A 17,548-nucleotide genomic window follows, 5' to 3' on the forward strand; every position below is an offset into this window, starting at 1 on the left:
TGTCAGTGGTTCTTGATTGTTGCTTGAGGTAATAGGGCTGAGAACGGGGAGTTCCAAATAGGCTCGCGACAGAATTGATATTCAGGAGGATGGAATGGGACATGTATGTAAATAAGTGTCGACAACTTCTTTACTTCAAGAGCCTTTTAAAATGATAGCTTTCTGACCTTTGTGGATGTTATTCATCCCTGTGCAAGCTGCTTTTGAAATTGTTTACAAGATAATTGGTTTAGAAGTGATAAGTTGTGAAAGATTCCTATTGAATAATACGCTCGATAAATTTTCAAACTTGATTGTTTTGAAAATGAAGTATCGTAACAAAGAATGTTATTTGATATTTTCTATTGAACTTTTTACATAGAATTATTCCTTTTCCGGTTATACTTGAAGTGATAATTGCTGATCGCGTATAATCGCCATCAAGTCGCAGCGAATGCTGATAAGTCCACTATCAGGTCCAAGATAAACGTCTTCTTATATTAACGCTTTCATTTTTATATTTCACTTTCTTTCTTGTTCGTTTCTATAACAAGCACTTTATAAGTCACTGAAAGTGCATTAAAATTTAATGGAGTCTTTCTTTGGTGACTGTAGAATTTGTAAAAGCAGTACGATCGTAACTTGGTGAGTAATGAGACCGACAAGAGTTAGTAGCGATGACCTAAGTCCCCCAAGAGTGTTGACGTTCACAATCAACGATAGAGTAGAGAAGATAAGTCGAGATAAGGAAACCTTCAACACAAGTTGGCTGTGTGAAATTCGGTCTGAAGGGAGTCAGTATTATCAATAGCTTAGAGATTCTTGATATGGCGCGATAAGCTTGATTCACAGTTTACAAAGAGGAAATAGGGTGGTCCCCATTTTTCACGGCGAATGAAATGTATTTCATTGGAACGTTTGTGGACGTTCTCCGCGCGGAAGTATCCTTTTAAATTCTATGCAGTATGGTCTGTGATTTTGGTCACGGCTGGATCCTCTTAAACCGGATTTACACCGCATGACGGAAAAGATAATCGAGCAGAAAATATTTCCATTCTGATAAAAGGTAACGCGACGGGAACCGAATATCGGTTTCATCTGGAATTGCTACTTCTCGCTGGATTACTTTTATGAAAGTGGGAACGCTATTATGATAAATCTAATCGATACGTATAAAAGTGTATTGATTTTTGTGTGTTTCACTGTTACTTCAGACAGAATTTGTTTTCTTTTCATTCGACTAAAATGGACTCAATATAAGAAGGAATTTATTATTTACTCATGTCTGAGATTTTTAAATAGAATTCCATGGAAAATTCTTAACAATGTTATAACACTAACAGTACCGCGATCCGGTCAAATAACCGGTTTTAAAATTTAATTTAGAGCTCTGTTTCCTTTCGTTCATTTAACTTGATTCGTATATATCAGGATTAATCAGTTTTTCTATTTTTGTTCTTCTTTTTGTTTTTATTTCCACTAAGAAAAACTTACCATCGAACATGTTTATCTTTATTTCGTAGTCAGTTATTAGACTAATGACGGTAGGAATAGGTATATAGAAAGTGTCGGTACAGCTAGTATTAATAGATCGACAATACGAGTACATTGATTTCCTGAATCACCGGTACATTACAAAACACTTCGATTTCATTTTGGTTATTGATTTAGTGTCCCACTGAATCAATTGTGTACAAAGAAATGATTGCTAACATTCATTCATCATTTATCACACGATTCATTACATACATTTCCAAAAATAAAATAAAAATTACAACAGAATACATCTCAAATATAATTTAAAACCATCGGAAAGCTCACATAAAATCTCATAAAACAAAGACAACTCTAAAACTATTGACAAGTATCCATAAAAAAAAAATAAGTTCGATTTAAAACGCGATCGCGCTGATTCTATGAAATGTGAGTTTCACGGAGAGGCCGAAATACAAGTGGGAAACGGGTTCTTGAATCGGATCGATCGATCACGGACAGCTGTTTGTAAACTTATCACGGTGTCCGATTGTCGGACGACAAATTTGCCGGCGGATTGCGAAAATCCCCGGTGTCGGTAACTATACGTTATTTCCACCGCAGCGGGCGCGGACTGAATGCACCGTGCGCCGGCCGGTTTGCATTGCGGTGCACGGCGTAACGAAGTGCATTTTAGCGCATTAGCCGAAACGCTCTAACAGCCGCAAAGTGCCGCTTGCGTTACGCGCCGCGAGCACACGCCCACTCTCTCGCCTCTTTGCGTCGATTTCGCCTTTGGGATAGTCGGCGTTCCTCTCGTTCCGCATTCGCACGCCGTCCACCCGAAATTAGAAATTTCGCCGACCGCGAGAGCCCGCGAGACCGCCGAACGAAATTCACCCGAGTAAATTAGACATCGGCGCTTCTGCCAGCCGGTGGTACTGATCCAATTTATTCACGACTCGTTTCGCGCGTCATCGTTTCCTTTCCAATCGACTTACCTCTTCCTTTTTTCAACGTTGAGCAAATTACGATTGGAAAACGAATGTTTATAGGACCCTGCATTTTCGTATAAATATACTAAGATGAAAATGTTACTGTTTTCTTTCTTCTATTACTTTGTCTTCTGTCTTCTTTGTAGAGGTGAAAGGAAAATTTGTTTTATTATCGGAGAATCTGTTCATAGTGCAGAATTCGAAATCTATAAATTGTTCAGGATTGGAGAAACTTGTCAGAGGTTGGTCAATACTAGAACTGTTGGAGAGTCAAACTGATCCATTTTAAAATTTTTATTTTGTAAGTATTTACATTATGCAGGTGCGTTTGCTAAAGATTTTTCATTAAATTTGATCCTCTAAATCTCGAGAAACATATTGTTCTAATTTTTATAGAAAATTGGAAATTAAACACTCTAATTACTCGGTAGTTTTAGCGTTAACTTTATAGAATCGTGTTTCTAAACGTAACAAGTGAATAATGCGCAACGGAAGATTACGTATCTTTTCCAACCCAATGAACTCTTGGTTTTCTATTATGTCTGCCCTTGTATCAGACACTGCTAAGATTTCACACTTGGATTCTGTGTTTTATTGAAACCAGACGATTCCAGTCCCTCCTCGAGCCAGGATAAAAAAGCGAAGGAAAAAAATCGTGCGATGTGACTGAACGAATTCTGGGATCGATTCTCGACAGTAGAACCCGTCGCGGGGAGTCTCGGTTCATTCGATTACAACGGCTCGATTGTGATCGAGGTCAGGAGGTAGCCAGCGCACTTACAACTTAACCCGAGATAACTCCGGTGCTTGTTGGCCTTCTTAGTTTCTTGTTCGTCGATGATGCTCCTTACCCGTGAATACACGCTCGGGCTGTAGGAACTCGTGGCGGTTGATTAATCAGCAACCTTTTTGTCCTCCGCTCCCTACCACCACTAACATTCTACCGCCACCCTCGCCCATCTTCATCGGAGAAGTAATCAACCGAGTTTCGCAAATTATCGGGTCGAAGCGCGAGCGAGCGAGCTGTCCGCTTGATTCGAACGTTCCAGCGGCTCGGCGAGATTTATGAGTCGGCGTCGAGGTTCGCGGAATAATTGACGCGATTAAGCCGCGTTCGTTTCCCGCTGGCTTCCACGAACGGAAGAGTATCTGCGCGGAGAAATCTGATTTATGTTTGTTAACTGTCCGCGGAAGAATTGCGGATTACAATAATGCCCCGCTAGATACTCGGCTAGGAACCGAGACTGAAATAATCCAGTTTCGTCAACAGCTACTTTTTCCTTTACCCCTCTCGACTCGTTCTTCGCGGCGATAATTTACGGTTCACGCGAATCTGTTGCACAATAAGGCCACATGGACGAAGCGTGAACGTGAATTCGGAAACGCTCTAATGAAAGATTGCGTCAGGAGTAAAATAACATTGGTTGGAGACTTCCTTACCGAAATAATCGACTTTGGAAATGTATCTTGACTCTGTTTGTGCTTTCACTTTTAGTTAATGTATTTCTGGTTTTCAAATGTGATTTACTAGCGGAAAGTCTGTTTCGAATACAAGAAGGAAGTAGGTGTATATAGGATATTTAAGATAAATTATATAATTTCGCTTTCGTTTCACCAGCAGAATATTGTATTAAGGAAATTCGGAAAAGTAAAGATTTTACTGATCGGAAATGTGTTAAGTGGACATAGTAAATAATGTCGAGCATTACTTTATTTGAAAGCTTTTATGGAAAAATTGCGTTCTGCATTTTTGGCGTTTTTGTACAAGAAATAATTTCGTTCTAGATTATGCTACAATTAGTGAGTCATGTTATTTATTCTCCATTATCATTATCGTGATTACTGTTCAGTCATCTAAGCTCGAATTAACAGAAAAACAATGACTTCTGTAAGAGCAGTAATTTGCTGTTGTTTTAAGGATCTTATTTCACTACTTTTAAAATAGCTTCCAGATTACCTGTACTTGCAGCACTTATTATCCCCAATTACTTAATAATATTTAATTCGAAATCATCCGTTCATTTGTTCATTGATTTTAGACGAGTTTAAGTAAAACATGCTTCGTCCGGCGCACGTATTAATTATTTGTGATTACACCCGATATAAAACAGATGCTCCTGTCATCACGTACAATAATTGCGAAAGTTATTAGCATTAACTGCAGTTTGTTATCGTTTACGCAACTGCGCTATTCTGCAGCTAATTCACAAAAAATCAAACACTCCAAGAATTCAAAATAGAACGAGTTCATTATACACGCTAACTCTAGTAAACTATTAGGACGTTAAGTATGAAATTTCATAATATGTATAGCGAGATTTACAATGGGCGCCATTCAGCAACAAAGTGATATTTTTCCGCCATGTTCGTTTCGTTCGAAAGACGGATTTCTCTGGTATTTCAATTGGTCCAGCTTATTATCTTAACTTCACTTGCGGTTTTTCTGTAGTCATTTTTGTGAGTCTTGATAATTAAAAAAAAAATAGATAAGTAGGTGCACCATGAACTCACTCCTGATAAAAAATAACAACGTACAGAAGTTTGCATTTCTCTACTTTTGCTGTAGAATAACGATCCATTTGTGCATCAAATTGTAACCTGTGACGAGAAATGAATCCTGTACAATAATTGTAAACGATCGCACAAGTGGTTGGATGTAAACCAGGGTACCATCCCAAACCAAGCATACAGCAAAAGAAGGTTATAATGCCTACTTGGTCGAATAGCAGAGGTGTTATCCATTATAGCTTCACGAAATGTGGTACAGCGATAACAGCAGAGATCTACTGTGCCCAAATGCAAGAGATGTTGCGCCAGTTTGTATTTAACAACCAAAGATAGTGAATAGAGACATGCCGATTTTTCTTCAACCACTCATAGCAAAAATCACGTTGATAAAATTGCAGGAACTGAAGTTACAAACGCTTTTTCGTCCTCCATACTCACCAGACCTTGCCCTAACAGACTACCATTTTTGACAAAATCTGGATTACATAGAAAATAGAACTTTTTACATAGAAAAATATTTGAAAACCAAGCGGTAGGAGAAACCGCCTTCAGGATTTTACAGTACCGGAATAAATGTTTTCATCTAGAATCCTTTTTTTAGTAATAACAATCGATAACCTCGAGGTTCCTCGTTGCTCGAAAATGAATTTCCCAAGAACCCTGTGCCACCAAACTTTACTCGGCAATCCCAGCGGAAAATCAACACGAAATTTCGCCAGAGAAAACATTTGATGTCTCGAGACGTTTCGTGGCAATAGACCTCGTTCGTTACACCGTTGAACGTGCGCGCGAGAGCGTTCGCCCTCGCGCACGTTTACACGGGATATACAGTCATGCCCGGGGTACAGTCAACACGATCTCGACTGACTGAAACGGCTCGTAGAGAGAGAGCAAGTGTTAATTACATGTTTGCGGTGTCCGCGAGGATTACACGCTACAACCGAAACTATGAACTTGCGAGCGGCGCTCACACACACGTATGTACGCGACCCGTGGCGCTTGTGCGGTGGGGTCCACGCGAGCGCCACGGTCGGTGCGCAGGTGTGTACAGAGGAAAGGGAGGAGGGTTCTGTTAACTACGCTCGCAGCCCTGCCTACGCAAGCCGCGTCCTTCGACCGACCTGTAGATCGTGTCGGATATGCTCCCTACAACCGAGACCACGTTAACCGGGCTGTATCTCTGTTGAACTCTCGCGGAAATCGATTGACGTCGGAAAGACACCACCGTGAAAGTTACGAGCCGATAAATCGGGTGGCAGACACCTTTACGGATCGAGTTCAATGACGAGGATGGCACGCATTGCATTTGAAACTTGAGGGCTAATATTTCTAGCTAAATTATGTTTAGTGGGGGTTTACGAAGATTTTTTAAGGGATTGATTAAACAGAAGTTAATCATTATCATTCCAGTCGGTAATCTCACTGACGAACACGGATACATCAAACATAATTGCAACAGTAGAATATGTACCAATTAATTTCCAGTTCTTTAATATTATTTTATGCTTATGTAACATTCATAATGAAATTTGGTTTTTGGATTTCATAAAATTTATTTGGTGTATCTGACAATCATTCTATGATATTCTTAGAGTGATAAGGGTTAAGATTGCGATATTATTGTTGTTTGAGTTTTATACAGAGTGTCGTGTGCAAACTGGTGGTGCAACTGGATAAGGGCTAATTCTATGTACAAAAATTAAGTCGAAAATGTAGAATAAAATTGTTTCATAAGATGTCTTTATTTTCGGGAAAATTGACTTCGAATATTCGTTACGCGTTCACTTGACTATGTCTCGTTATTGAATCTTACTGTAGATTATTGTGCCGATTGAAGTTTATGTTGACGACGACACCCGATATAAAACTCAAACGACGAAAGCATCGTAATCTTAACCTTTAATAACTTTAATTAACTTTGCAAATTCAGAGTTTATAATTTTTCATATCGAAGTCTGTTCTTAATTGTCCCTCGCGACATTTGGACGAGATTTGCGAATGTTACAAACGTAGAAAACTAACTATCCCTCGAAGCTCGAATAACTGCGAATTGAACACTTCCGAAACACGAATGTACGCGAGCGTCGAAGAATAATCAATGTACTAATCGGGTCATCTACCCGACCATTGAAGTTAATTCGAGTTCCAAGCGAAACGCTTGTGAAATAGAAGTCAACTAATTTATAACTGAATACAATAAGCTCCGAAGATTGATTGAACGTAGGACGCGAATCACTGATTCGGCTCTCGAAAGACCAGAGAATTCCGTCGAGCGAGATGGTTCGCTTGGAAATCGTCGAGCCCCCGGCGCGGTGATCCACCTGCCAGCAGCAATCTTGTTATCGCGTTATGTTGCACGTTACATTGTGTGTTCATCCACGCGTGCACGATTGCCGATGGCGGTTAAACGTCTTTTACTGTTTACCGGCTGCTCGACGCGGCGTGCAAACGCCTCCGCGCCGCCGACGACGATCATTTCTCTCCATCTCTCTCTCTCTCTCTTCCCCGCCGCTCTTCATTCCGCCATCAGATCGCCGAGCCGCGAATCGACTAACGCATTACTTCCTGCACCCATTCGTCTCCTTCGCGGCGAACAGCTGCGCGAAATTAATTATACAATGCGGCGGGATTTGACGCGCCCGCTCGCGCACACCGTACTTTTCTTGTCCCGACGAACGAGAATTTGCTAGGGGCGTGCTCAGAAACGTTCCCTGCAACTTCAAATTCGTTTTATTCCGCCTAAGCGATTGGCAACGGTCTTGCTCATCGCTTACTTACGCTAGTTTATTTTCGTGTTATTTTTGGAGAAAGCTTGGATATGCTTGTGAATACGTACAAGGTGTAATTGACGGTACAAGTGTGACGTTAGAAATAAAGTAAGAAATATAATGGTTTTGTTTGAGAATATATTTACCAGTTGAATCATTGGATATAGGATAATAATTGTTTGCGACAGTTGTTTGGATAGGAATTTCACGTTTCATTTTGCGGAAATTTTGGTGACAATTAATTTCTGAATGTTCTTCAATTCTTTCAAATTGAGAAAAAGTGAAAGTTAGTAGGATTTCAATTTCCTGCAACACATGCCAATGCTATTGTCTTCTTTTTAGGCGGCATTATTTCGGAATGATCTAATTATAAGGAACTTGATTAAAAGGTTGTAGATAATGAGGGTTATAAATCGGTCGGCGTAGACGGAAAATTTATTGCGCAAATAAAATTTAATTCGATATTTAAAAAGGATAGTTAGATTGTAGCCGGCCAAGAGCAACCTCAATTTGTAGAATTATATAAAAGTTTCTAAGTAAAAAGGTTGCTGGTTTAGGTTAAGCGCGATCTCGGTGAAATTGATCTCTGGAATGGACGACTATAACGCGTACTTCTACCGTTGTTTATTGGCAGCGTTACATCCTTGAATACCCAGTAAAAAGATAATGATGTATTATCTTCCATTGACGGTTTCCGTGTAACGTGCGCCTCGATAAATAAAACAAAGTTTAGATCGAGTAGTTTTGTCAGTGTTTCATGCACTGCCATCGCGTTATAACGCAATATCATGCGTAGTTAGACAGTCAAGCTACTACACCCACTGCTTTCCGGTTGCAAGCTATAATTTACCATGGCAGTGGTTAATGGTTACTATAAAACAAATCTCTGCAAAATACATAATATGAAGTTTCCGTGCAGTGTTCGAAGACGTCCTGCTGTCGAATTCACGGTTGCCACTTTCATATTTATCGGCAAAAGTGTAGTTTTTCATTTCGATTCAATTTTCCTTGTCTGAAATAATAATGAAACGTGTTTTTTATTCCTTGTGAATTTCTATAAATGTATGAACGTTGATGTAAGAAATATGAATTGTCAAAAATTTTGCTTCTTCGCTAACTCATTCCTTCTTAGTAATGTAAATAAGTAATATTAAATTTGGATATTTATTGCAGGGTCCACCGCAACCTGGACAACAAATTAAATTCACTGTCGGAGAGTCCTGCGACAGGATTAAGGAGGAATTTAATTTCTTGCAGAACCAATGCCACGCGTAAGTATAAAATAAGTTTCACTATAATTTATGAGTTGTAAAAACTTTATCATGGTATACGATGTTACGTGTCAACGGATTCTTTGTGTAAAGTCGTAACTTTCTACTATTCAGTTAAATTTCCAAATTAGGTGTCGCATGACGAAAAAAATTGTAAATACAATTTTCGGAAATTGTTAAACCCAACAACCTGTATTTTGAAAGCGTCAGAGGATAAAATTCAAATGAAATCGATTTAGAACTCTTATATGACGCACCTGTGGCGAGAGTCGTCGGATGAATGTGAATAGGAACATAAAAACACAAGTCGCCCTTAAAGGTTTCCACTTGAACGAAGTCGTTCCTTTTACGAGTCTCGAACGTCCCTTTTTGGAATTAATATTTAAACAGGTGGAGTGACGCGTGCAGCTAATCTTAAAGAATGTCTCCCTGGTATAAGTTTATAGAATCGATCACGTACAAGGTGTTCCGAAGAAAAGAGACCAAACTTACAAATTGCTGTTTGTACATCATTCTCTTTATTATATCAATAATAAACTGAAAAGATAGACTTGTTAATGCAAATTTTCCTCGAAAACGAAAAACTTATACAAACAAATTCTGGTCTTTGTGTTAACTTCATTTTCCACGACAGAGTTTCAACTTTTTAGGTATCTTGTAAATCGTATTTAACGCAATACAGTTCATTCTACAAATTAAATTTGTGTATTCAGGAAAAACAAATTAAATTTGTGTATTCAGGAAAAATAAATTAAATTTGTGTATTTCTATAGATACAAGAAAAGGAGTCTTTTCGAATCTCATGAAATGTATTGTTCTAATTTTTATAGGGAATTGGAAATAAGTCACTCTAATTGCTCGGTAGTTTTAGTGTTAACGTGTGAAGGTATTTATCGATAAGGAGCACAATAAATTCGGTCGCATATTTCGGTGCGGCTTGTGCGAGAAGGAAAGAAACTGATCCCGGTGAAACGCGATTGAACGCGCACCTGCCCGATCGTCTTGGCTTACTCCATCTTTTGTCTCGGTGTTGCATACGTAACCAGCGTGATACACGCCGCGGATCGGAATAGCCTGAGAACCGATGCAGCTGCTTCCTTGGCTGCACGCGATCCGCAAAAGCCATAAGTGATTTACGACAGCGCGGCTATTGGCAGACACGTAATGACACCCGTGCGCGACTGTACAACCGACGCGAATACGGAATTAAGGAAAAGCCCTGGCGGGTGGCTGCATTTTTCAGCAGTTTCGCAGATCGAAACTTTCATTGTTCCTACGTGGAACTCACGTTAGACTCTACCGGAAGTTTCAGGCTCTTTCTTTTTACGTCTGCCACCATTACCCTCTATGCCCCTTCTTCCGTTTTTCCTCGGCTGCTACCACCTTTGAAGTTCACAGACGGTAGAGGAGTCTATAGGTCGATGATTTAAAAGACCAGACGATTGAAACGTTCGTAACATTTTAGAACGACGGTATCTGGTTCTTACGTTTTTGATATCGGCTTGGGAACGATTCCGCGAAGGGGGAACATACTGGATGTTTAAAATGCAGTGACATTTTACTAGGAAATTGTTTCTGTTGTTTGTTCGAGCATCTGTTCTTTTCTTTACTTGCTGGAGCTAGACAATAGCGAATTATTACAATCGTTTCGAGAATTATAAGTAAAAAATGTAGAATACCATTCTTTTGTATGATTAAATTTGAAATCTTTTTGTATAAAGAACGATTACGGACAGTTTTACAATATCAATTCATGTACAAGTTAAACGAAAAGTACACCTGACGCTTCGCAACAAGTCGCACATATTAACAATCCCCAATAGATTCAAAGTGAATCTTTCATTCGGAACAGTTATATTTCCACCAGCGTCTCGAATCGATCCCATCGCTACCTAGCCGGCTGTCTGGCCAGTTCTACTGCGACTGAATAAAGTACATACAATTTAAACGGCTTGATTGCCGAGCGGTTAGAATACGATATAAATGGTTTCGTATGTACGCGCGGTTATGTACGCACAGCTGGCGATAATTAGTATTAACGTTGTACTAACGCGGTGGAACGTAAAGGTCGTCGTTAATGTATTTCGAATTTACCACCGCCTAACCGTTGCGCGACCTAACACGCGACTGATAAAGAACTAGCTATCATACGCGATATCGTGCTCACGCCCGTATCCTGTGAAAAATCATTTAATTCATTTCCGTTTCTTTTTCCCTCTGTTCACAGATTGAAACTCGAGTGCGAGAAACTGGCCACAGAGAAAATCGAGATTCAGCGACATTACGTGATGGTAAGGAATCACCATTCTGTAACACTAATTCCGGTTAAGTCCGTGTCTACCTTTCTCCTCGCCTTCTATACTCTCATTCCCTTCCTCCATCCTTCTCCCCCAGTCTTTGTCTCGCTCGTTTACTGTAGCCCGGAGTCCACCGTTTTCCCTATCCAGGATAATCATGCCCGCTCGACCGCTAAACCAGCTTGGCTTCTTAGCATTAATTGCATCCTCGCCGCACCGACTTCACATTGGCCTGTTACCCCGCGCTCACGCGTGCACCTGTATTCGCCCTCATGTGTGTGTATACGCGGGCTGGCCCGCAACCGATGCACGTGTATCCGTATATTTATCTTGCGCACCTACTGTGCATAACTAATGGCTTTAAGAGTTCAGTGGTGCTCATTGAATCCGGAGCACCCGTTCGTTGCTTATAGGGGTTGCGGTCGTAACCCGAACCAGATTTCGTTCTCGCGATCGTTCGGTCCAAAAAGAGTTCATCGGTCATGGTCACTTACCCCCGCCAGCGATCGTTGACCGCCGCGTCGTTGAAAATACGAGCGGGTGTACCGCGACCAATGTAATTTCACAGTATTTATGTCAACGCGGTAGTAACCGAAGATTAATGCTCTTTACGACGCGGGACAACGGGTCTCGTCCGTGAGTGAATCGGACTCGCCGCGAGAGGCAGCGTTTCGCACCTCCTCCGCCGATCATTGCTAACAAAGGACAACGGCGTTGGTAAAAGAGAGGGAACTCGGATTCACACGGATCGCAGTGGATAGCTTGAGGCTTGTCGTCTCAGTTTCCTTGACAACGGTGCTAGGGTAGGGGAACTCGGATTTAGAAGCCGGCGGAGATTGCTAGAGGGTCGCTACACTATCTCCATCGCCAAGGAAACCGAGACGCTAGGGCCAGACGCCGTCTGCGATGGAATCGCCGGGTACATTTTACGACTGTCCTTGCCTTTTGTCGGTTCTGGGAAGTGATCGCGGCCTAAAGTGTATTATGGGCCTCGCCCGTGAACGGTATTTGTGTAAGACAGATAGAAACTAGAACATGGATCATATCTAGCTGTGTCATTAAAACTATCGTTTAACGTGATTCTACCACCTTGAGAAAATTGTTTCAGTGTAATGGATATGAAGTGGAATTGGGGACGATCTCGAGCTATATGGAGGAGTCGGAAAATGTAGGAAAACTTGGGAAGTGTCTCAGTTGACTGGCACCCAGCTTTCTAATGAAAGAATCCTACAGTCGGTCTCGTTTTCTTATTAAGCTGTTATTATTCATTGAACTTAATCCAGCAACTCCAACAGAATTATCGGACTATTCGTTTAATACTGTTACTATCTTCCGCGATCAACACAGCGTTACAAAGTATTCCCCTATCAGACTCGGCCCGTTAAGGCCACGAAACGGCTATTTATCATAACACTCGTAACTAACTTTCTATACCCGCAATCCGCGGTTACCAACGGTTCGATGGTAGCCTTTCATGGTCGTGGGCTAGCTTCTGACTGTCGGTCGATGCGGTCGATCGTTAGACTCCGATGAAACATTCCTGTGAAGATCAGCATGCAAGACCTATCGGATAGTACTTTGATGGTGGTTAACGGCGGGCCGTTTCAGCGGATAGACCGAGAATCCGGCTTAAATTGGGTTTTGACCCGGGCGAGGGGCGCAGCGGTTCGCCGATGCCCGGTTACGATCCTCGTCTCTCAGAGCTTCGTCTTCGTGCAACCTAACGACAAAGTAACATGGCCGTAACGGGCGAGCAACGCCGAAGGATAACGCAGCCAGCTGCCCTCGTTTGGCTTGTACCCTGAACCGGCCCCGTCGACGATCGACCGCCGTAAACCAGTCTAATTATACCAATCCGCGTGTCCCGCGAGGAAATCCGAACCGCGTTGCACGCCGCACACGCAAGATGCGATTTACTGCCGGGTGTTTTCATGGTAAATGCCCGACAGTTAACCCTCGCAAAATTGGACTGCGGGAGAAGCAGCGGGAACGGAGACAGGCAGGGGGAGAAGGAGGGTAGTTTATCGCGAACCCGGTGACATAATTAATTGACTCCGATATTCAGGCTATCGTTTACTTGGACGGTTACCCGTTACTCGATCTTCCGTACCTACCTTCGGACTGTAAATTGAATTTGTTTTATTATTGTCGCGTCTTAATGACCGGAATTAATTAGGGATCATAATTTTACGGTTTGCGCTACGAACTTGCACCGAGTTGCGTGTGTTTATTAGTTGCTAAATTACGTTAATCGTTCATTGCCGTTGTTTTGTTTAGAAGCCGTTTCATCCTGAGATTTTCGCTGGTTTACTTTCGATTCAATGTTTTTATCTTCTCAGTTAATTACGACTGTGCAGAAGGGGAAAGATTATAAGTGATTTTGTAAGGTGCAAAAGATAAATTATGTATATAATTGGGTACGAGTGAGTACTTGTTTCTTATGCCTCACAGATACATTAAAGATAATTAAGTTCATTAAGAAACTGAATATATCGCATCGAGTAAAAATGACGGTAGCGAACGATTAATGCTATTTAATCGACTGTTGTCACTTCTGATAAAGTCTAAATTACTCTCGAGAGTAGTTCTTTCAAAAAATGCATTTAAAAAGACAAGTAGTTATAGTTAACATATTCTCAATTTTTCCTTTAAACATGAGGCAATAAATATAAAACTCTTACAAATCTCACATCAATTTAGAATCATTCTTTACAACGATAATTTCTCTAAAATAATCGATCATCGACGCGCAAGGGTCTCACAACATCAGTCTACTCGTGGATCGATCCAACCAGGATTCCTCATATTAACAACCGGCAATCAGTCAAAGAATGCTGGCGTCTTATTTGAGACACGCATCGGCCCGATACTAATTTATTGTTGTCCCTCGAGCGATTGGCAGCGCCTTGCGTTGGCGCTGGTCTCACCGTCGGGAACGGTTCCTGGCTTTCCTCCGACTGGCTCGGTTACTAGAGGGAGTGTCTCTTCTAGCCCCGGCCCTTCTTGCTCTTCTTGCGCCGCGCGTTGTACAGTCTTAATTGGCGCGGAGGCGACTAGTTTAAACACGATTAATCAAGCGAACGAGCCGACACGGCCTCCGCCGCCGCGTCGTAGGAAGTTGCCGCGGTGAGAGAGAGACTCCGGAGATTTATCGACACGAGCCACGCTGCTCGGCGAGTCCTCCCTCCCGACACGTTCTGTCTCATAATTCCCGTTCCCACAGAATGTAGATTTCGTTGTCCCTCCGGACGTTATTATTGCGTGTAGTGCAGACCAAAGGCATTGTTCCCAGTTAAACGCCGCTAGATTCCATGGACGAACATGTAAACAAGGCCAGACCGCTGTATTTATTTCATCGCATTCTTCCAGGAAACCTTTCGTAGATTTCTTAGTCTTTTGAAACGCGGCGATTCTTAGAATACCCGAATATTCCTATTCATATTCCTAAATGCAGATATTTGGAATAGTTCGAGTAGTTGTGTAGCCATAAATATTGCGTGTTAGCGTCAGAGGACCTAGGAATTCGTGCATGTAGACCACATTTTGCGGAAATTATTAGCATTCCCGCGATACTTCTATAATATTCTTGATTCTAACGAGGGACTGGAACAGCTAAATATCTGTTAAGTTGCGGTTGCTTCAAAGTCTATCAACTATCTTCGACCATCCTCCAATTTTCTCAGACCTCCGTTTCTTCGTGTCCTTTGAAGACCTCCGATAGCCATCAGAGGTTGCTAGAAGGTACTAACCGACAGTCGAAGGACTTCAGTGACCTACGAAACCTCACTGGAAGCGTTTTAGGCAGCGATAGTAGTCCATAAAGACCTGGGTAACTCTCAGCGGTCACTGTGGCCTATTGGCTGTTTTTGGAGGCCATTGAGCTTGCTTTGGCAGGCCTTCGAGGTTACTGGAACGTCAGTTTCCATTTCTCCCACGTTTGGACTTCTTCGGTGTAAAGTTTTAAGTGTCTGCGGTGTCTAAACGAGCACGTAGATCACGTACCGGGTATATCCTCTTCGACAATAGCCTCAGAAGCGCATCGATTGCCAAGCGCACGTGTTCGTTCGGTCAATAAAAATTTGTCTGACTGAATTACACCACGGGCACGTCTTGGCCTCATCATCCCCCCCCCCCCCCCCCGTCCCCTTCTATCATTCTCTCTCTCTCTCTCTCCCTCTCTCTCCCTCTCCCTCTCTCTCCCTCTCTCCCTCTCCCCCTCTCCCCTAACAAGATCTTTCCCCAAGCTGTTCGAGCAATAGTACCGGGGGCAGTAAAAAAGGCCAGGTCTCTAACAAAAGACCGCTTGTTAACTCGCTTAAACGACGTGTACAGAGTACATCGCGGCGGGGTGTCAGAGTCAAGGCGGAGCAAAGAAGAGAAGCAAGAGAAGAATGAAGAGGGGAAATAGAAGAGGAAGGAGAAGAAGGAGGCAGTGGTAGCGATGCTGGTGGTGAATCGAGGGAGATCGCGTGCTTTTTCTCGTTCTCTTTGTCGAGTTCATTAACAAGCGCCACGTTAAGGACGCTGGTGCAGTGGGGTCGAGGCCCGCCACGTTAATTTGTTGTGCAAGCCATAATGAGTCGCGGAAGTTGGTCCAGAGTGCGCTACTGCTAAGGGTTGCTTGCCGTTGCCGCCGCTGCTTGCTGCCGCTTCTGCTGCTGATTCTGTTGCCGGTGTTGGTGATCGTCGCTGCCGGTTCCTGCTGGTACAGTTGATCTTAACAACCTCTGCCTCCTACCCTCTTCGCCTCCGTTGCCCTCCATCTTCTCTCTTCCTTCTTCTTCTTTCTGTCCTTCTTGTCTTCCTCCTCTTCTTCTTCCTCCGCCGCCTCAGTCTCGCCCGCCTCTTTCCCCCCTCGTTCTCCCCGTTGTTGGCTCGCTTCTAACCCCTTCTCCCACGGGTGGAATAACTTACTTACGACGCAATTAATTCGCTCGTGTAATTACGGGGCTAATGGCCCGTAAAATTAAGAACCTGTACCTGACTCGAGCGTGTTGCACGCGTTCTACTACCCTTCCTGTTCCTTCTTCACCGTCCCTAGCCGAACCCTCTTTGGACTCCGCCCTCCAACCCCACGCGGCCGTTTTCTCTTCAGCCGTGTCTGGTCTCCTTTCGTCCGTTCTCTCCCTCCAGTGCGTTGCGCGCCGCCAGAGCCTCCTACCCCAGCCTCCGTCTCTCTGGAGTGTACTCGACCAGACTCGATTAACTTTATCGCGATTAACGATAATTAATAACGCGTTACCGCGGAAAGTGCAGAACTGCGTGCGAAGGGTGGGTATAGGTTGAGACCCCGCGTACAACGGCAGTGGCAGCGATGGTGATGGCGGTGGTGGCGGTGGCGGAGGCACCTCGTTCCTGAGATTAATGGTAGTTGGAATGTTAATGACGCGGCGGAGGCAAGAAGGCGGCGTCGGCGGCGACGACGGTAGGACCGGACAGAAAGAAAAAAAGGCACGAAATAACGAAGCAAGACACGGACAAATCTGGCAAATGATGGTAAATTGCCGGCGGTAAAGCAACGCTCGAGAACGCGCCGCGATGTTAAATGACCAGTGACGGAGTCCCGGAGAGTTGACTGTTAAGTAATGACGCTACAAAACGGTCCCTTCGGTAAAATGATCGTTTACCGCAATTATAACCGCATCTCCGTGGTCTCGCTAACGACCGGGCCCGTTGATAGTCGATGAAAGACATTGCGCGTCAGGTAGTTGAAGTTTCTGTCTTGCCACGGCGACGATGAGCCGATGACGATTGAAAGGAGGAGTTGGTGCTTTAATTTTGGGATTCGTCGTTTCTTCCATTTCCAAACGCTCAGTCTTCGAACACATTCTGTTTCGTTAGATCTGTGAAACAATTAGTTTTACTTTGTACCTCTTTACAGTCATGTAGAAGATGTACACTTAGAATTAAAGTTGTTACATTAGAACCTAATGTTATGTATGCTTTAAGCTTTCAAGCTTGTAGAATGTACAAAATTATTTGTTAAAGGATCTTTCTACGGATTTTATTGTTCATTAAATTTTCTCCATGATGTAAAGTTTCCAAGTAGCTTCGGTTCTGCATGATGTTCGCGTACGTGAAACTATCTACCTGTTCTACACTTTAGCTAACATGACTATAGCCTCACGTGTAGCAATTTTGCCCTCCAACTTGTACCCATATTTCCACTCTAACAAAGTTTAATTTCTCTGTTGCAGTATTACGAGATGTCCTACGGCCTAAACGTGGAGATGCACAAACAGGTAAGTTTCAAAGCC

The 17,548-nt window shown here is 42.7% G+C and overlaps 1 protein-coding gene across 1 annotated transcript in view; it reads left to right on the forward strand.

The window, feature by feature from the left end:
• Positions 1-17,548, forward strand: part of LOC116428820 (protein groucho) — a 59,618-nt gene that overhangs the window by 17,775 nt on the left and 24,295 nt on the right. The window contains exons 2-4 of the mRNA XM_076371237.1: positions 8,897-8,994; positions 11,222-11,285; positions 17,489-17,533. Of these exons, the coding sequence (XP_076227352.1) occupies positions 8,897-8,994; positions 11,222-11,285; positions 17,489-17,533 (207 nt within the window). The remainder of the gene's footprint in view (positions 1-8,896; positions 8,995-11,221; positions 11,286-17,488; positions 17,534-17,548) is intronic.

This window comes from Nomia melanderi, chromosome 10 (genome assembly GCF_051020985.1).
Source record: "Nomia melanderi isolate GNS246 chromosome 10, iyNomMela1, whole genome shotgun sequence".
NCBI classification, from domain to species: Eukaryota; Metazoa; Arthropoda; class Insecta; order Hymenoptera; family Halictidae; genus Nomia; species Nomia melanderi.